Source organism: Ranitomeya imitator, chromosome 8, assembly GCF_032444005.1.
Source record: "Ranitomeya imitator isolate aRanImi1 chromosome 8, aRanImi1.pri, whole genome shotgun sequence".
Classification (NCBI taxonomy): domain Eukaryota; kingdom Metazoa; phylum Chordata; class Amphibia; order Anura; family Dendrobatidae; genus Ranitomeya; species Ranitomeya imitator.
The window spans coordinates 125,769,678-125,790,869 of record NC_091289.1 but is presented as its reverse complement, the minus strand read 5'-3'; the positions used below and the strand labels follow the sequence as shown (position 1 = coordinate 125,790,869).

General features: G+C 44.8%; 1 protein-coding gene across 3 annotated transcripts in view; it reads left to right on the top strand.

Moving 5' to 3' along the window:
* Positions 1-21,192, top strand: part of NEK7 (NIMA related kinase 7) — a 174,431-nt gene that overhangs the window by 72,916 nt on the left and 80,323 nt on the right. For all 3 annotated transcript variants that reach the window (XM_069737336.1, XM_069737337.1, XM_069737338.1), the window contains one exon: positions 14,807-14,889. In XM_069737336.1, the coding sequence (XP_069593437.1) occupies positions 14,833-14,889 (57 nt within the window). In that variant the 5' untranslated portion in view covers positions 14,807-14,832. The remainder of the gene's footprint in view (positions 1-14,806; positions 14,890-21,192) is intronic.

Sequence of the window (21,192 nt, the reverse complement as noted above, 5' to 3'; positions counted from 1 at the left end):
ATATACTGCAATAGTTCAGTAGAATTAACTTGACGCTCTCCTATGAAGGCTCTAACAAGCTGGGCTTCTTGGGAGGACCAACATGGCATGAAAACCTTCAGCATTCTCCTGACTACCATGGTAGTTCGTTGGTACCCCGTGATCACATCCACGTTTAACCTCTTAGTGACCAATTCAATTTTAACCTTCATGACGAGGCCACATTTTTCAAATCTGACCAGTGTTACTTCATGTTGTAATAACTCTGGAACGTTTCAACGGATCCCAGGGATTCTGAGTTTTTTTTTCAAGACACATTGTACTTTGTTAGTGGTCAGTTTAGGTCTATATGTTTTGTTTGTGAAAATATTGGAATTTGGGTAACAATTTTGCAACTCTCAATCTTTTCTATCTTTAAACTAGTTAGACACTCTTTACAGAATAATACAAATTTCCCATATGTCTACTTTACATTTGCATCATTTTTTTGAACTTCATTTTATTTTGTGAGGATATTGGTAAAGGTTAAACGTGTAGCAGTAAATGGACTTTGCAGGGCCCATATATTGGAAACTTTCCAAAACTGCTGTCATGAAAATGTTTAACCCTTTAAGTGCTACACAGACAGGAATTAATGCAAAGTGGAAAGTGGAATTTTATTTTAAAATCCCCTTCCCTTGCTTCTAGCAGCTAAAAACTCCAAAACCTTAGATGTCATCATAACTCTTTAATAGACGGTCCTGGGGAGGCAGTTTTGGCGCCATCTGAACCAGCCAGGCTCCTGCTTTGTTGCCTGGCTCCTACTAGCCATTCTTTTTATCTCCCCACCCCGTGATGCTACAACGGATTGAGACCCTGGAAGGAGTTTGGTCCGTTCCGTAGATCTTGAAAATGTAACCAGTGTGTGACCAGGATATACGATAAGTCCATATTCTCCTTATGAAATCATAGCTGACTCAACAACTTATTTTGGTGCCATATTCTGAGAGCTGTAACTTTTATATTTTTTGAAACGAGCTGTATGAGGATTATTTTTTGCGCAACGAGTTGGAGATTTTTTTTGTACCCTTTTGGGGTACATAACATTTTTTGATCACTTTTTATTCAGAATTTTCAGGCCCAGAATGAACAAAATACAGTAATTTAATAATAGTTTATATCTATTTTTTATTCATTTTTTTGCCCCGTTCACCGTGCGGTAAAAATGAGGAGACTGATTTATTCATTGGCTCAGTACGATTACAGCAATACTTTTTTTTTCTTTTTATGCTTTCCTGGTTTGACATGCTAAAAATAATATTTAACAAAAAATGAATTTATTTTTGCATCGTATTATTCCTGTTACTTTTTTTTTTTTTCCCTGAATGGGACAAATTATGGCTTGGTTTTTATGGGAAGATTTGGTATTTATATATATATATATATATATATATATATATATATATATATATATATATATATATATATATATATATATAATTTTTTTTTTTTTTTCTCAAAAATTGCTTTTTGATCTCTATTAAATTTTTTTTCTTGTTTTGTTACTCCTTTTTTTAACGTTATCCGCCATAGGGATTAAATGACTTGCCAGTTTTATAGATTTGGACATTCCAGATGCGGTGATGCCATTTATATACACTTTTTTTTATCTTTATTTATCGCAAATGCTGCGTTTTTAGTGTCGAAAGTGCTGTTAAGGATTTTTTTTTGTTTTGCCTTTTTTTCCACGAAGACTCACTGTTGGACATGTATGGTTTTTACTTTGATTGCTCATTTGCTGCAGTACTCGTGTACTTAAAAATTACCAGAGTTCGCAGTCAGTGGGTCTCATTGCAGCCTTGATGCCCGGAAACTTTTTAAGGGAGCCTTTAAGGGAAATTTAAGATTGCTGGTGTTTCCCCCTGCTGGAACGCCTGGAGGCTGTAAACTAAGGTTACCCTGGTTGTTTATTGTACTGTTCTTGTTAATAAATACATATGAAAAAAATAAGTTGAGGGCCCCACTATTTTTTTTTTTTTATAGCCAGTCGAGGGATTGCAGATAGCTGTGGGCTGGTGTTGTTATTCTGGGAATGGGCCAATATCCATCCAACGTCCCAACTAGGGTTGAGCGAAACGGGTCGTTCATTTTCAAAAGTCGCCGACTTTTGGCAAAGTCGGATTTCATGAAACCCGATCCGACCCCTGTGCGGGGTCGGCCATGCGGTACGCGACTTTCGCGCCAAAGTCGCGTTTCAATGACGCGAAAAGCGCCATTTCTCAGCCAATGAAGGTAAACGCAGAGTGTGGGCAGCGTGATGACATAGGTCCTGGTCCCCACCATCTTAGAGAAGGGCATTGCAGTGATTGGCTTGCTGTCCGCGGCGTCACAGGGGCTATAAAGGGGCGTTCCCGCCGACCGCCATGTTACTGCTGCTGATCTGAGCTTAGGGAGAGGTTGCTGCCGCTTCGTCAGAAGCAGGGATAGCGTTAGGCAGGGTCCATTAACCACCAAACCGCTTGTGCTGTAGCGATTTCCACTGCCCAACACCACCTTCGGTGTGCAGGGACAGTGGAAGCTACATTTTTTTTTTTTTCCCCCTCAGCGCTGTAGCTCATTGGGCTGCCCTAGAAGGCTCCCTGATAGCTGCATTGCTGTGTGTACGCCGCTGTGCAAACCAACTGCTTTTTTCAAAGCACAAATCCTCTTGTTCCTTCCTTTCTGCACAGCTATCTTTTTGGTTTGTATACACTTTTTATTTAATTTGTGCATCAGTCCACTCCTTATTGCTGCCTGCCATACCTGGCTGAGATTACTGCAGGGAGATAGTAATTGAAGGACACTCCCTGTTTTTTTTTTTTTTTTGTGGGAGATTAAGATTGACATTTCTGCTAGAGTGCCATCCCTGTCTGTGTCATCTCTCACTCAGTGGGCCATAGAAAGCCTATTTATTTTTTTGCTTGATTTTGGTTCTAAAATCTACCTGAAAAAATCACTACATCAATCAGTGGGAGAAAAATATTGGCCTCAGGGCTTGTGTGCCACTCCTGACTCCTGTGTGCATCATCACTCACTCAGTAGGCCATAGAAAGCCCTTTTTTTTTTTTTTTTTTTTTTGCTTTATTTGGGTTCTAAATTCTACCTGAAAAAATCAATAAATCAATCAGTGGGAGATTAATATTGGCCTTTGGGCTTGTGTGCCAGTCCTAAGCGTGCCATCTCTCTCTGTCTCTCAGATAGTGGGCCATAGAAAGCCTATTTATTATTTTTTTTATTGGGTTTATAAATTTTCCCTGGAACAAAAAAAAAAAAGTTGGAGATAAATATTGGCCTCTGGGCTTGTGTGCCACTCCTGACTCCTGTGTGCGTCATCTCTCACTCAGTGGGCCATAGAAAGCCTTTTTTTGTTTTATTTGTTTTCTAAATTCTCCCTGAAAAAATCATTTTATTTTATTTGGTTTCTAAATTCTTCCTGAAAAAATCATTTTATTCTATTATTTTTTTTTCCTAAAGTCTCCCTTAAAAAAAAAAAAAAAATCAAATCAGTGGGAGATTAATATTTACATTTGTGCTTCAGTGACAGTCCTGCGTGTGTGGCATCTCTCTCATTTGTTGCCACCAACAACAGAGTGTGTAACATTGTGCCTGATTTTCGTTGTGGTCTCACTCACCTGTAAAGGGGTAGCTAAATCATACTGAAGTTATAGCTCACCGTGTAATTTGTGTGACAGCAACAAATACCGTTAGTTTGTTTACGTTTTTAAAACAATGAGGAAGTATGGTGGAAGAGGTCGTGGCCGGGGGCGTTCATTGTCAGCTGGTAATGAGGGTAGTGGTAGTGGTGGAGCATCAGCTGGTCGTGGGAAAAAAAATATTGCACCTAAGTCTGGAGCTGTGGAGCCAGGTTCGTCGTCTGGCTACACAAGGCCTCGAACGCTCCCTTTTCTGGGAGTAGGAAAACCGCTTTTAAAGCCGGAGCAGCAAGAGCAAGTTTTGGCTTATCTTGCTGACTCAGCCTCTAGCTCTTTTGCCTCCTCTCGTGAAACTGGTAAATGTCAAAGCAGCGCGTCGTTAGTGGATGTTCACGGTCAGGGACAAGTCGCTTCCTTGTCCTCTTCAGCAAAAACAACAAGAGAGAAGAATGCAGCAGGCGACACAACGGGTTACTCCATGGAGCTCTTTACACATACCGTCCCTGGCTTAGAAAGTGAAGCAGCTAACAGTCCATGCCCATTACAAGTTGAATCTGACATGGAGTGCACTGATGCACAGCCACAGCCAGACTACTATGCTGGTCCTTTGACTCAGACCACAACATTGCCCTCGCAGGGTGCTGATCAAGAATCAGACCCTGATGAGACTATGTTGCCCCATCACGAACGCTATACCACCGACCGACACGGTGACACAGACGAAGTTGCACACGAGCTACAAGAAGAGGTAATAGATGACCCAGTTCTTGACCCCGATTGGCAGCCATTGGGGGAACAGGGTGCAGGCGGCAGCAGTTCTGAAGCGGAGGAGGAGGGGCCGCAGCAGGCATCAACATCGCAACAGGTTCCATCTGCCGGGCCCGTATCTTGCCCAAAACGCGTGGCAAAGCCAAAACCTGTTGGAGGACAGCGTGGCCATCCGGTTAAAGCTCAGTCTGCAATGCCTGAAAAGGTATCCGATGCTAGAAAGAGTGCAGTCTGGCATTTTTTTAAACAACATCCAATTGATCAGCGCAAAGTCATCTGTTAAAAATGTTCAACTACCTTAAGCAGAGGACAGAATCTGAAAAGTCTCAATACAAGTTGCATGCATAGACATTTAACCACCATGCATTTGCAAGCCTGGACTAACTACCAAACGTCCCTTAAGGTTGTAGCACCCTCGGCCAATGAAGCTAGTGAGCAACGCAACATCCCTTCCGGCAGTGTAGGGCCACCATTTTCCGCACCACCTGCAGTATCTGTGCAGGTTTCTTTGCCAGGCCAAAGCAGTCAGGGTCAGGGAATCACCAGTTTCGTAGTAGGAAACACTGCATCTAGGGCACCGGTGGCAACAATACCATCTCCACCGTCTCTCAGTCTGCCATGTCCACCGGCACCCCCGCTAGTTCCACGATCTCCAGCTCTCCAGTCCAGCTCACCCTACATGAGACTATGGTTAGAAAAAGGAAGTACTTAGCCTCGCATCCGCGTACACAGGGTTTGAACGCACACATAGACTAATCTCGTTAGAGATGATGCCCTACCGGTTAGTTGAAAGCGAAGCTTTCAAAGCCCTGACGGACTACGCTGTACCACGCTACGAGCTACCCAGTCGACACTTTTTTTTCCAGAAAAGCCATCCCAGCCCTCCACCAGCATGTTAAAGAGCGCATCGTCCATGCACTCAGGCAATCTGTGAGCACAAAGGTGCACCTGACAACAGATGCATGGACCAGTAGGCATGGCCAGGGACGTTACGTGTCCATCACGGCACACTGGGTAAATGTGGTGGATGCAGGGTCCACAGGGGACAGCAAGTTTGGGATAGTTCTGCCTAGCCCACGGTCTAGGAAACAATTGGCTGTAGCCGTTCGCACCCCCTCCTCCTCCTCTTCGTCCTCCTGCAGAAGCGAGAGCTCGTCCACAGACCGCAGTCGCACAACCACTCCATCCGCAGCTGCCACTGTTGCACACCAGGTCTCCCATTATGGGGCAGCTACTGGCAAACGTCAGCAGGCTGTATTGGCTATGAAGTGTTTGGGCGACAACAGACACACCGCGGAAGTTCTGTCCGAGTTCTTGCAGAAAGAAACACAGTCGTGGCTGGGCACTGTAGATCTTGAGGCAGGCAAGGTAGTGAGTGATAACGGAAGGAATTTCATGGCTGCCATCTCCCTTTCCCAACTGAAACACATTCCTTGCCTGGCTCACACCTTAAACCTGGTGGTGCAGTGCTTCCTGAAAAGTTATCCGGGGTTATCCGACCTGCTCCTCAAAGTGCGTGGACTTTGCTCACATATCCGCCGTTCGCCCGTACACTTCAGCCGTATGCAGACCTATCAGCGTTCTTTGAACCTTCCCCAGCATCGCCTAATCATAGACGTTGCAACAAGGTGGAACTCAACACTGCACATGCTTCAGAGACTGTGTGAACAGAGGCGGGCTGTTATGTTTTTGTGGGAGGATACACATACACGGGCAGGCAGTAGGATGGCAGACATGGAGTTGTCAGGTGTGCAGTGGTCGAAGATTCAAGACATGTGTCAAGTCCTTCAGTGTTTTGAGGAATGCACACGGCTGGTTAGTGCAGACAACGCCATAATAAGCATGAGCATCCCCCTAATGCGTCTGCTGATGCAAAGTTTGACGCACATAAAGGATCAGGCGTCTGCAGCTGAGGAAGAGGAAAGCCTTGATGACAGTCAGCCATTGTCTGGCCAGGGCAGTGTACAGGACGAGGTAGCGGGCGAAGAGGAGGAGGAGGATGATGGGGATGATTATATTTTTAATGAGGAAGCTTTTCCGGGGCCACTGGAAATTGGTGGCGCGGCAAGGCCGGGTTCTGGTTTTTTGAGGGACACAAGTGACGTGGATTTGCCTGAAACTGCCCCTCAACCAAGCACAACTGCAGATTTGAGAACTGGAACTTTGGCCCACATGGCGGATTATGCCTTACGTATCCTCAAAAGGGACAAACGCATAACTAAAATGATGAATGATGACGATTACTGGTTGGCCTGCCTCCTTGATCCTCGCTATAAAGGCAAATTGCAAAATATAATGCCACATGAGAACTTGGAACTAATATTAGCAACCAAACAATCAACTCTTGTTGACCGTTTGCTTCTGGCATTCCCTGCACACAGCGCCCGTGATCGTTCTCACACGAGCTGCAGGGGCCAGCAGACCAGAGGTGTTAGAGGGGCAGAAATCAGAAGTGGCGTTGGCCAGAGGGGTTTTCTGACCAGGTTGTGGAGTGATTTTGCTATGACCGCAGACAGGACAGGTACTGCAGCATCAATTCAAAGTGACAGGAGACAACATTTGTCCAGTATGGTTACAAACTATTTTTCATCCCTTATCGATGTTCTCCCTCAACCGTCATTCCCATTTGATTACTGGGCATCAAAATTAGACACCTGGCCAGAATTGGCAGAATATGCATTGCAGGAGCTTGCTTGCCCGGCAGCTAGTGTCCTATCAGAAAGAGTATTCAGTGCTGCAGGTTCAATACTAACAGAAAAAAGGACTCGTCTGGCTACCCAAAATGTAGATGATCTAACCTTCATTAAAATGAACCACAACTGCATTTCGAAATCTTTTGCCCCACCTTGCCCGGCTGACACCTAGCTTTCCTATGAAAAGGTCTTGCCTGTGGACTATTCTGAATGCCTTTTCCAATCTCGTAATTTTCTGCACCTGATTGTCCAGCATACGACATGTTTACACCTCACTAAATGGCCAAACTCCCCACACGGGGCCGTGGTATCGACACTTGGCGACAGCACCCGTGAGAGTGCAGTTTGTCTGAAGAGGTGGGTGAGCCCGCTTTTGGTCGATGGCACTGTCACTGGGTCCCTCCTAGTACAATAAAGTGTCTCTGGCGGTGGTGGTGCGCACCCAACGTCAGACACACCGTTGTAATATGAGGGGCCCTGGGCCTGTACCGCCGGCCACAAGACAGTTTCCCCCCACCCCAGCTCAAACAGTGCTCTACCACTTGCAAAATTATCTCACAGCTCCACCAATGTTTAGTCTATGCGCTGACATCCTTCAATGCCTGCCACTGACAATACCATTGTATTGACATTTTTGTTATGTTAGGCCTTCGATGCCTGTCTGTGGTCACTCCTTCCACTAGGCCTCCACTGACCACACCACTGCTGCCCGTGTACCCCTGTAACCAATTTAAAATTGCCTACAGCCATGTGTTATTATTTTAGGCCTTCGATGCCTGTCTGCGGTGACTCCTTCCACTAGGCCTCCACTGACCACACCACTGCTGCCCGTGTACCCCTGGAACCAATTTAAAATTGCCTACAGCCATGTGTTATTATTTTAGGCCTTCGATATCTGTCTGCGGTCACTCCTTCCACTAGGCCTCCACTGACCACACCACTGCTGCCCGTGTACCCCTGGAACCAATTTAAAATTGCCTACAGCCATGTGTTATTATTTTAGGCCTTCGATGCCTGTCTGCGGTGACTCCTTCCACTAGGCCTCCACTGACCACACCACTGCTGCCCGTGTACCCCTGTAACCAATTTAAAATTGCCTACAGCCATGTGTTATTATTTTAGACCTTCGATGCCTGTCTGCGGTCACTCCTTCCACTAGGCCTCCACTGACCACACCACTGCTGCCCGTGTACCCCTGGAACCAATTTAAAATTGCCTACAGCCATGTGTTATTAATTTAGGCCTTCGATGCCTGTCTGCGGTGACTCCTTCCAGTGGGCCTCCACTGACCACACCACTGCTGCCCGTGTACCCCTGGAACCAATTTAAAATTGCCTACAGCCTGCCCAATTTTTTTATTTTAGGCCTTCGATGCCTGTCTGCGGTCCGTTCTTTCTACTACTACTACACTGACCAGGCCACTGCTGCCCGTGTACCCCTGGAACCAATTTAAAATTGCCTACAGCCATGTGTTATTATTTTAGGCCTTCGATGCCTGTCTGCGGTCACTCCTTCCACTAGGCCTCCACTGACCACGCCACTGCTGCCCGTGTACCCCTGGAACCAATTTAAAATTGCCTACAGCCATGTGTTATTATTTTAGGCCTTCGATGCCTGTCTGCGGTCACTCCTTCCACTAGGCCTCCACTGACCACACCACTGCTGCCCGTGTACCCCTGGAACCAATTTAAAATTGCTTACAGCCATGTGTTATTATTTTAGGCCTTCGATGCCTGTCTGCGGTCACTCCTTCCACTAGGCCTCCACTGACCACACCACTGCTGCCCGTGTACCCCTGGAACCAATTTAAAATTGCCTACAGCCATGTGTTATTATTTTAGGCCTTCGATGCCTGTCTGCGGTCACTCCTTCCACTAGGCCTCCACTGACCACACCACTGCTGCCCGTGTACCCCTGGAACCAACATCAGAAAATATAAAAATAAGTATTTTGCTTATAAAAAAGAAAATACTGGAGAGATATCAAATGCAGACATTTTAACATTAAAAACAAACACATACAACAAAAATCTGGTACAGTACTAAAAATGGCCACCAGCTACAATAACTTTCTCCTGCAAGTAGTTAACTGAAAGGTTTTTTCAATTTTAAATACAGATATGGCATCCACAGAGTGTTGTCCTGTCGCGTCTTCTTTATATTATTGCCAAGAAGATGCAAAACAATGAAAATAATAAAATCATTATTTACCAAAAAAATAGAGTAAGTCAAAACCACATTGCAAATAAACATTCATTACAAATAAAGAAGCTGGCCCCGTCCGAGGGTGAGTATATACCTAATAAGAATATAATCACCCTCGGACGCGCCCTGCTTCTTTCCGACAGCCTTCCTTCCTAAGAATCAGCCCTTCCGTGGTGTAGAGAGAGGGTTTGTTACACTCCAAGGTGTTTCCCAGGTTGCCTTTCCTGAGCTTCGATCTTCCGGCTCTCGTTTAGTAGTTGTTGGAAACTACGCTGCATTGGGCCTACAAATTGGGTATGGGGTGTAGAGAGATGGTGTGTTCCACTCCAAGGTGTTCCCCAGGTTGCCTTTCCTGAGCTTCGATCTTCCGGCTCTCGTTTAGTAGTTGTTGGAAACTACGCTGCATTAGGCCTACAAATTGGGTATGGGGTGTAGAGAGATGGTGTGTTCCACTCCAAGGTGTTCCCCAGGTTTCCTCGCCAATGCTTCGATCATCATGCTCTCGTTTAGTAGTTGTTGGAAACTACGCTGCATTAGGCCTACAAATTGGGAATGGGGTGTAGAGAGATGGTGTGTTCCACTCCAAGGTGTTCCCCAGGTTTCCTCTCCATTGCTTCGATCTTCATGCTCTCGTTTAGTAGTTGTTGGAAACTACGCTGCATTAGGCCTACAAATTGGGTATGGGGTGTAGAGAGATGGTGTGTTACACTCCAAGGTGTTCCCCAGGTTTCCTCTCCATTGCTTCGATCTTCCGGCTCTCGTTTAGTAGTTGTTGGAAACTACGCTGCATTAGGCCTACAAATTGGGTATGGGGTGTAGAGAGATGGTGTGTTACACTCCAAGGTGTTCCCCAGGTTTCCTCTCCATTGCTTCGATCTTCCGGCTCTCGTTTAGTAGTTGTTGCTTCGATCTTCCGGCTCTCGTTTAGTAGTTGTTGGAAACTACGCTGCATTAGGCCTACAAATTGGGTATGGGGTGTAGAGAGATGGTGTGTTACACTCCAAGGTGTTCCCCAGGTTTCCTCTCCATTGCTTCGTTCTTCCGGCTCTCGTTTAGTAGTTGTTGGAAACTACGCTGCATTGGGCCTACAAATTGGGTATGGGGTGTAGAGAGATGGTGTGTTCCACTCCAAGGTGTTCTCCAGGTTGTCTTTCCTGAGCTTCGATCTTCCGGCTCTCGTTTAGTAGTTGTTGGAAACTACGCTGCATTAGGCCTACAAATTGGGTATGGGGTGTAGAGAGATGGTGTGTTCCACTGTAGAGAGATGGTGTGTTCCACTCCAAGGTGTTCCCCAGGTTTCCTCGCCAATGCTTCGATCATCATGCTCTCGTTTAGTAGTTGTTGGAAATTACGCTGCATTAGGCCTACAAATTGGGTATGGGGTGTAGAGAGATGGTGTGTTCCACTCCAAGGTGTTCCCCAGGTTTCCTCGCCAATGCTTCGATCATCATGCTCTCGTTTAGTAGTTGTTGGAAACTACGCTGCATTAGGCCTACAAATTGGGTATGGGGTGTAGAGAGATGGTGTGTTCCACTCCAAGGTGTTCCCCAGGTTTCCTCGCCAATGCTTCGATCATCATGCTCTCGTTTAGTAGTTGTTGGAAACTACGCTGCATTAGACCTACAAATTGGGTATGGGGTGTAGAGAGATGGTGTGTTCCACTCCAAGGTGTTCTCCAGGTTGCCTTTCCTGAACTTCTATCTTCAGGCTCTCATTAAATTGTGGTTAAACGGAACAACATTTGGCGTACTAGTTGGTTTGGGGCCTACTATCGGTGTCTGCCGCTCCTTGCTGTTCTCCTGGTTTCCTGTCCTGAAATTCCGTTTTCAGGCGCTCGTTAAGTAGTTGTTAATGTTAGACTGCATTTGGCCTACTAGTTGGGTTGGGGCCTACTATCGGTGTCTGCCACTCCTTGCTGTTCTCCTCCACTGAACAAAGCTGTGCCGCCTGTTTACTACGGTTGCCAATTTTGAACTGCATTTCGACTACTTACTGATTTGGGCCTACTCTCTGTGTCAGCCTCTCATTCCAGTTGTCCTCCACTGCAATGCCCCCTGATTAGTCCTGTGTTACCAATTTTGAACTGCATTTAGCCCACTTTATTCTTTGGGCCTATATCTGTGTTTCCTCCTCATCCTGCCCATTGCCCAGCCAGTGATAGATGAGTCTGCTGGTACATTGACCCATAACGCAACATTCCCCGTGCATGCTACACAACAACATTGTGACCCTGCTGAAAGTCAGGTTGCTCTTCCCGCATACCATACCACCTTACACGGGGACAAAGAGGAAGGTGCAGATGAAAGTGCAGGTTCCTTCATCAGGTGGGGGGAGGAATACTAGTTGGCGACGTCACTGGCACAGGGCCTCTCATAGTACGCAAAAGTGTTGCTGCCGGTGGGAGGCGCCCCCGCCGTGCAAACACACCGCTGTACTTTGAGGGGCCCTGTGCCAGTGCCAATGCCAACGAGTGGGCCCCCCCTGCTTGCTCAGGTTCACAGCACTTGCAAAGTTCAAATACTTACCTCTCCCTGCTCCACTGCCGTGACGTGGTCCAGATTTCCTGGGCCCACTAATTACTTGAACCAGCCCTTCCCACCACAACTTTAGCCAAATGACCCCCAATTTCAAATGCCTTCCAATTATTATAAGGTAAATTACGCTTGACAAGCTTCATTAAGAAGAATGGATGGTTTTGACATTAAAATGGGCACTCTAGGTGTTTTCCTGGCCCCCACTCGCTGCCGACTATGCTGCCCCATTGACTTGCATTGGGTTTCGTGTTTCGGTCGATCCCGACTTTACGTCATAATCGGCCGATTTCACTCGACCCGACTTTTGAGATAGTCCGGTTTCGCGAAACCCGGCTCGACTCTAAAAAGGTCAAGGTCGCTCAACTCTAGTCCCAACCTATTAATATCAGCTCACTGCTGTCTGCATAGCTTTAAGGGTATATGCACACGTCCGGATTGCATCAGGATTTTGTCAGGATTTTTCATCAGTATTTGTAGCCAAAACCAGGAGTGGAACAATTAGAAGAAAAGTATAATAGAAACATATGCACCACTTCTGCATTTATCACCCACTCCTGGTTTTGCCTACAAATACTGATGAAAAATCCTGACAAAATCCTGATGCAATCCTGACGTGTGCACATACCCTTACTGTTTATTAAAAAGAGGGACCCCCCAAAAAATGTGGGTTCCACCCTATTTTTATTAACCAGCAAAGGCTAAACTGACAGCTGCGGCTGATATTCATAGGCTGAGAAGGGGCCATAGATATTGGCCCCCTCCTAGACTAATGACAGCCGGTGCAGAAATGGTGCATCCATTTGATGTGCCATTTTTGGCATTTGGCCTCGGCTGTTGCAATACACCAGGGCAAGTGAGAAGTGTAGGGGGGGGGGGGTAATGGTTTCGGGGTTGATGTCAGTTGTTTTATGTCTGCTGACAACAAGCCCGGGGGTAAGTAAAGGAGGAGTCTGATACACCCCCATTACTAACCCTGTAGTTAAAAGTAAAAAAGACACAGGAAAAAGTCCTTTAATTAAACAAAAACGCTCCCTGACAAATTCCCTTTTTTTCGCATCAAACTAAAAATCCTCACCTGTCAACCGTTAATCCATAATGATGATGTTCCATAACAAGCACCAACTCTGCTACATCTGGTTGCATTGCTGAGGGGTGACATCAGTAATGTCTGTGTGTGTCTATTAATTTTCACTATGGGGCTAGTAATGGGGGTGTCTGATAGTCATGTCTTCATTACTAATCCCTGAGATTGATGTCAGCTGACATTACAAAGCTGACATCAACCCTAAAATATCCACTTGCCAACTCACCTGGGCAGGTAGGTAGAGTCGGGCAATGCGCCAGAATTGGCACATTTAATGGATGTGCCTTTTCTGGGGTGGTTATGGGCTGCCATTTTTAGGCTGAAGAGGTCCAAATATCCATGGGGCCTCCCAGCCTGAGAATACCAACCTTCAGCTGTCTGCTTTAGCTTGGCTGGGTCTCAAAATGGGGGGGGGACCCCACACTGTTTTTTTAATTATTTATTTAAATAATTTAGAAAAACGGCGTTGGGACCCCTCTATTTTTGATAACCAGTAGTGATGATAGAACATGCGCGGATAACGTGTTATCCGCGCTTCTTGGGCATGTTCAGATAGTATATTCGAGTCCCGGCAGCTGCATGTCTTGCGGGTGTCAATTAGTCTTAGCACATGTGGGGATTGCCTAACAAACAGAATCAAAACATGCACCCGCAGGTACTCAAACATATTATCTGGGCACGCCCAAGATGCTTGGAAAACACGTTATCAGACCACGTTCACTTATCACCAATAACCAGCCAAGATAAAGCTGACAGCTGAGGGCCGCAAGCTGCAGCTGTCTGCTTTACCTGCACTTGTTATCAAAAATTTTTTTTTTTTTTTACACAGCGTGCCGGCCATTCATGCCCTTGCCAATACTTGACATAGCTGTGATGGGTCTGGAAGTGCGCACATGTGAAAAGCTTGTTGATTGACTGCTGTTTCAGCCTTTCATCAAGCTTTGTTTGGGCTGCCAAACCTGAACAGCAACTCGGACTTCCGGGATAAGTCAGTGTTTGGGTTCCTTATACGGACCCCGAACTTTACCGTTTGGGCTCGCCCCTCACCAGTTAACCAAATGAGCATAACCAATTTTGGACTGCCGATCCCTTTTGTTCTTTGCAAGATTATTTGCTCTGAGAGGAATATAACATTTATATTCTGCAACAAAAAATGTTGTTGCAATGTGATATGGTTTTAATATTTTGCAAAATGTTTTACTCTTTTTTTTTTTTTTTTTTTTATGTTTTGTAATATTTTAATGTAATGTAGTTCAGAAATGTTGAGGTATGCTGTGATATTAGTCCTGCAATGAAGCTTCTTTTCACTATCCATAGATTGTCACGTAGGCTTATCTTAACTACGGTACCTATTTTGAGTACAATTATAGCAAATTCTCGTCTCTGAAAAAGCCATAGGGCTTCTTCACACATAAACTAAGCCTTCGAAATTGCAAAATGCTCAAAAAAGTTGAAAAGTTGTCCCATCTCGTACATTTGTAGCATATCCACACGGTGCACACTTGTTTTGCAGTTTTCAGAACACCCAGGTAACCTGAATAAAGCCCTGCATGTGCATCCACTTCTCCGTTACCAGAGGTGTGCTGTGAGACCATGTAGTCCAGATGCTGATCCTGAGCGGTGAGACCAGCATCTGAAATTTTATAGCATTGCCTATAGATATGCCATACATGTACAACTTGTGAAAGTCCCTGTAAGCCAAAAATCAGAAATTGGCACGAACCTACACCTGATTATGCAAAGTGTAGATTTAATTTTCTCACTTTAGAACAGTCCAAAATGCACCAAATGTTGGCTGGCTGGTGAATGCAACGTCCATATTGATATCTGTGTAGACTGCTGTTATTCCATACTAACTATTATGTCCTTACAGAGCTGTGAGGTGGCCGTGTGAGCAGAATGGAGGAGCAGTGTCCGGCCATGCAGGGACCACCTGTCCCTCCGTTTCAGCCACAGGTATGAATTGTTTAAGAATTCAGCCGTTTATTTCTATGCATGCCACTATATCGCCATATATGAAACGGCTATTAAAGGGAACCGGTCACAAGGATTTTACACCTCAAATTAATCTACAAGCATCTTCATGCTGATTAAATCCACACCTTAATTATCGATATCTGTTCTTTTGTTTCTAAGAAATCCAGCATTAAAATCGCATGCAATCGAGCAGCAAGTGCTTCAGACTGGGACATTGTTGTATTCACAGGGGTTTTAAAAAAATAAATAAACTTGACTAATTTCAGCAAATTTGGTAAACTTAAAAATGTGGTTCTGTTCAATCCCCCACAGCTCAATCCCCGACCCTCTGACTGTTCCCACCGGTTCTTGTCTACATTGCCACAATGCTGATATGCCATACATCTGTGTGATGACCACAATAAATCATTGGCCTCCTGTCTCCTGTCATTCATAGCATCTCTGCTGAGGCCAGTTATAGTCTGCAAAGTTCATTCATCACTGCTGAGAAGCAAACAAAGAGCGGTGGGAACCACTGAGTGCTGCATGGGATTGACTGCTTAGTCTGACAATCCATTCACAAAATTGCTGATGTACAACTTTCTTCCATGGAAAGTAGCTGTCCCTTCTATGTTACATTATACACCTGAATAAATCTTTTTAAATGGCAAATTAGAGTTTCAGAGTGTAGCTTTATCGTATGTAAAGATTGACTATATGAAATTGGGGTTGCATTACTGCTGTAGAAGGTTCTTTGTTCATAAGCTGGCCAATTCATGTGTGCCCAACAGCCAGCGACAAGGCGTACTCCTCTGTTGGGACCCTAACCTAACATGATACCTCTCCCAGGCTAAAAGCCTACAATTATATGGGCAAGTAGGATCAAGCTCTATTTAAAACTGATAGAAGACATTTATTGCAAATATCAAAAGACTGACCGTCCCTTCCAAACTGAAAGACAAATGTGAACAGGTACCAGCTAAGAGAACTATATATGCAACTACTAAATTAAAGCTGCACTCAGAAACGCTATAGTATGTAAACATGGAAAATATGAAATCGGAACTGCATCATTTGGTAGTTACATATAGAGTGGTTCTCTTAGCTTGCACTTGTTCACATTTGTCATTCAGTTTGGACGTGACCATCAGTCTTTTGGTATACACAGGTATTCCTTACACACTCTGTACTAGGTTCATTAGGGGTTGTTCGGCATTAGAGTGACTGCAGACTTGTAGCTTATGTCTATGTGCGCATTCACTGCAGACTTGTGAATCCGCACATTGTACTCTCTTTGTGGATTCTCCCGTGCTGGAAGCAGCGGGCCATGACCACAAGTATGTGATTTGCAGGCAGGCATTCATGTGCCAACTAGATGAGCATGTTCTTGCTCAGTGCAAGTGTATTGAGCAATGCCTGACAGTCTAGTCGGAATGTGGCCAGAAGTATGCATATCGTAAACTTGTGGTTACTTGACCGGCCGCTCCTAGCTCCGACACAGGAGAGTTCTCACAGCGTGCTGAGCGATGCGATGATTCACACGCCTACTGTCACATAGTGACTGCAGACTTGTAGCCTAAGGCCAGGAAACCCCTTTAAGACTGGCGTACTGCACACTAGGGATAATAATGGCAGTGATAGAGTAAGGTGTGCCTATGAACGCTGTCACACTGCTTTGTGCCACGTTTGTTGGTCCCGCCAGGGCTTACATCAGAGGACATCGACTACAATGGTACTGACAGTCAATGTTTGCTCTGTGGTGCTTCATTTTTGGGCGTATACGCCTATTGGAGGTGGACAATCGGACGTAGTAGACTGCGTGTACACCCAAAAACGACGCACAACATAGCGCGCCTTGACTGTCAGCACCGGTATGGTCAATGTCCTTGTCGGCTTGTAACCCTAAATCCCGTTTTCTAGGGGGCTGGGAGGGTGGTTCTGACATAACCACCGACAGGACCAACAAACGTTGGACCACGCGCAGTGTGAAAGCAGCCTGATTCTTTACCAATGTTTGCGTCTTAATGAATTGGGCACATCTTAAAGCTGCCGTGTGCCTTTGCCAGTCAGGAGCTAGAAACACTTCTGATGTCCTTTACGCCACTAAAGTATCAGAAATTTTGATGGATTTGTCACATGGGCTTCACCTGTGGTCCTAAGCTCATCTGTCCAAGCTGGCCGAGAATTGTGTAAAAAATGTCAAATGTCCCAAAATGTTATGCAAAGAATGTCCAACATTTCAAGGTGTTTAATGCCAGAAAACTGGCAAAAACACCTTATATTAATTTGGGCCCTATTGAAAAAAAAAAATTACTGAGCTAGCCTAATGTTCCATTTTTCTATTTTTGTGTAGTTTTACAAATATAATATTATCAATTAACAACATGTCTAAAGCCTCCTTCAGACATCCATGATTTTTCTCATACTTGCATGTCTCATCCCTGTTTGAGAACACATTTTCGTCAGTGTTTTTTTTTTTTTTTGCAGACCGATAGACTATATAATGGGTATATGTTCTATCCATAAAAAACATTGCTCGTATACATACGTGACTTGTAGATGTCTAAATGAAGCTTTTGACATCACATAAATTTTGGTGGCAAATCTCATGCCATGAACATCCCCGTACACAACCAGTATCGCTATACAATAATATTTCTGGAACATTGCTCTTAATTCTTAAATTTTGTGCAAATTGTTAGAATCCCTGGAAAAAAAAGAGGCTTTCATCCATGTTGAAGTCTTTAACTCCAGAACTCTTGTGACAGTGCAGATGCGACAGACTGTTAATTCAGTGACCCCGCTGCCCTTTGTAAGGAAGAATTGTGGGGGAGGCATTGGATGGGAGCATGAAAATTGGGCTGTGAAGTTTGCATACACTGCCCACTGTTAAACAGATTACCTCTAATGAAGTGTCTAATGCTCAGGGCTCGTCAGCCTAATCAGTGGAGGCAGCTTCGCCCCGTCTCACAGAGCAAACCCGTGGCCCTCTGGCCCTGGACAGCCACTCTGGTCTCCTCTCTCAGGGAGGCGCCTGGCCCTAACCAAGCCAGACAGTGTGTGATCTGACATGCAAATATAGGTCATTGCATATGTAAATGTGTGATTACAAACTCGCATGCCAAAACACATTAGCCAGACTTTGGACTCAGCATGCGGCTGTCACTGTGTCTTAGAGACTCACGCTAATCTTTGTCAACTTGGAAAGCGGTCTCAAAGTCTGAGAAAGAGCTATGTTTTGTCTAATCATTTTTTTTCACTTTCTACATATGTCGGTTGATTGCACATGAAGATTTACTAATCCTGCGCGTTGTGCCACTAGAGGTACACAAGTGTTTCGAGGACACACAAGGTTATAGAACAAATCATCATACCCAAACAAATATTGGGGTGTCCTAGTAATGTGCCCACAATTATATAAACCATGGAGTAGTTTGAATGTTAAATCAGCTGTGATTTTTAGTTTTTAAGCTATTAATTCCTGTGGACGTTTGTCACATTCTGTCTCCTACAATCCTTCAGACAATCTACTTCTTTGTTATCAGCATACTGCAACTGTGGTCCACTCTGTGTAACCTTGTCGGAAATAGCATCTGTATGATGTAAAAGGGTCATGGCCTTAAAATACAGACAAACACTTTGAAAATCAGATTTGTTGGGTGGCACTCAGCTGATCTCCTGAATCCAGCTCATGGGACAACAAGGAATCCATAGACTGTGCTCAGGATTGATGCAATAAGCCAATTATTTGCATGGGGAATGCAATATTACATGGATGCTGTGCGTAAACGGGTTCGCGTTCAAGTGTCCGGTCCAATCGAATGTCATTTGCATGCCTGTTTACATAAACAGACCAATGTAAACGATGCGCATTGAGTGATCTGTGATAGATTGCACAGAATGCGTAGGCAGGAGTCCTGGTTACACAGGAGGATGCACCACAGAGAATGATGATCTTTTTTGCAGCGCAAAAAAAATGATTTCACCTGAGGATCGAGCGTTCTGCTTGTCCATCAGGTGTTCAGCCTGTTTACATGGCAAGATAATTGTGAAACAAGCATTTTTCTAATAATTCTCATTCACGATTATCTTGCAGTGTAAATGCAGCTTAGGCTTCTTTCACACTTCCGTCATCTGGCGTCCGTCACAATCTGTCGGCGCGACGTATCAACAGATGCGTCAAAAATAGTGTAAAACTGATGCAACGGATCCAGTTTTTCGACAGATCCGCTAGACGGTTCCGTCGAAAAACTGGATACATTACATCCGTCTTATCTGTCTTTTCCATCCGTTTTTTTGACTTATCCGTTTTCCATACCTCCAAATGGGAGGCTTCCAAATGTGAATGGCTACTGGAAAATAATGGAAACCTATATATTGAGTGGTTTAACACCCCATCTTTGAGATGGTTTAGAGCAAGTGGCAGAAATGGAAGGAGTTCTAGCAAATATTGTGACCATCTATGCATCTATCCATGAGGCAGGCTGCTGGCACGCTTTTTGCTGGTACATTGAGGAATGAAGCCACATGGCAGGTTTATATAGATTTGGGGCTGTCTGGCCAATTGGCTACTAAATACTGATTTGGAGCATGCTCAGTGTAAAACAAAAAAAACGGAATCCAGCGATGGATTTCGTCATGTGACGTACCACGACGGATCCTGCGTCCATAGGCCATTCTAGCCAACAACGTATGCCACAGGATCTGTCGTGGCACGTTTTCTGATGCAGACAAAAACGTTTCTTTGTACATTTTTTCCAGACGACGTGTCAACAAATTCTGACGGATCCAGTGCACGACTGACGAAATGTGTGGCCATGCGTCACGATCTGTCGCTAATACAAGTCTATGAGAAAAAAGCGCATCCTGCAGGCAAATTCGCAGGATCCATTTTTTTCACAAAACGAAGCATTATGACGGAAAATGAAATACGGAAGTGTGAAAGAGGCCTTAGCAGAACAGGTTGCCCCCTTCCCACAGGGTCCACATTCATTATTCGTTCATATAAAGAGATCCTGACTTTGAGACATGTTTTAATTGGGTTATTTGGGGGTGGCCAGATGGAAACCTTAAATGGAGGTGAATAGCACAGCTCTGGTCATTGTATATTGATCGCTGTTGAGAACAGAAGAATGGTTTCTACTCTATGTAGGCCACCTCAGCGTCCCCACTGCTTTGAAGCGCCCAACAGAGCTGAAAACGTGATCGGTGGGTGTTGCCAGGTGTCGGACAATAGATCGTCCATATCATATCAAATGGTGGGACATCCCCTGGATTCCTGATTAATCTGGTGGAGGGCGTATGCTACTCAGCGGACATTGATCCATATGTTTGAATTGGGTAATGTCTCTTTATTGCTGTAATCTTTATGGTTTAATAGGATGTAAGTCAAAGGTTCATACAGTTTTCCAAGTTTTGAGGAATGATACATTGGTTCTAAGAACATGAGGTGCAGATATTTCTTGCCATGTTTGGAATGATTTCTATATTTGCCTTTTTTTCCCACCATTTCAGCTTTGTGTGTAAATGGTGCATCTACAATTTAATTATTGTGAAAAGGAACTTGTCTTGTCCCAAAACCTTACTAAATTGCAGTTATGGGGTTAATCTGCAGGCTAATAGTGTTCTAAAGCCACTCGTCTGCTGGACTGAAGGCCAAGCTACTGGGAGGAAATTAACTTTATTCCTCCCCGCAGCCTCCGGCTTTCAGTCATAGAGGCGCGGCTTCAGTCACACCTCGGTACGTAGTGAGCAGGGCTGTAGCCATGCCCTGCGACTGACTGACCGCTGGTCCTGTGCTGATGCACTGCAGATTTGGCTGTCAGAGTGCCACGATGTGGTTACAGCTCTATACTGAGCGATGACTGAAGCCCATCCCTATGACTGAAAGCCGGAGGAATAAATAACTAAAGTTCATTTTCTCTTGTTAGCCAGGATTTCAGTGTTGTCAGCTGCACGGCTTGAGAGCGCTATTAACCTGCAGATTAACACCATATCTGCATGTTAATAGCGTTCCCTTTAGGCTATGTGCACACGTTGCTGATTTTGCTGCGGATCTGCAGCTGTTTTCCATGCAATGTACAGTATCATGTAAATGTATGGAAAAAAAAATCCGCAGTGCACATGCTTTAGAAAAAAACGTGCGAAAACACTGCGGTGTTTTTTCCGCAGCATGTCCATTCTTTGTGCGGATTCCGCAGCGGTTTACACCTGCTCCTCAATAGGAATCTGCAGGTGGAATCCGCACAAAAAACGCGGTAAATCCATGGGTAATCCGCAGTGTGGTTTACCTGCAGATTTTGC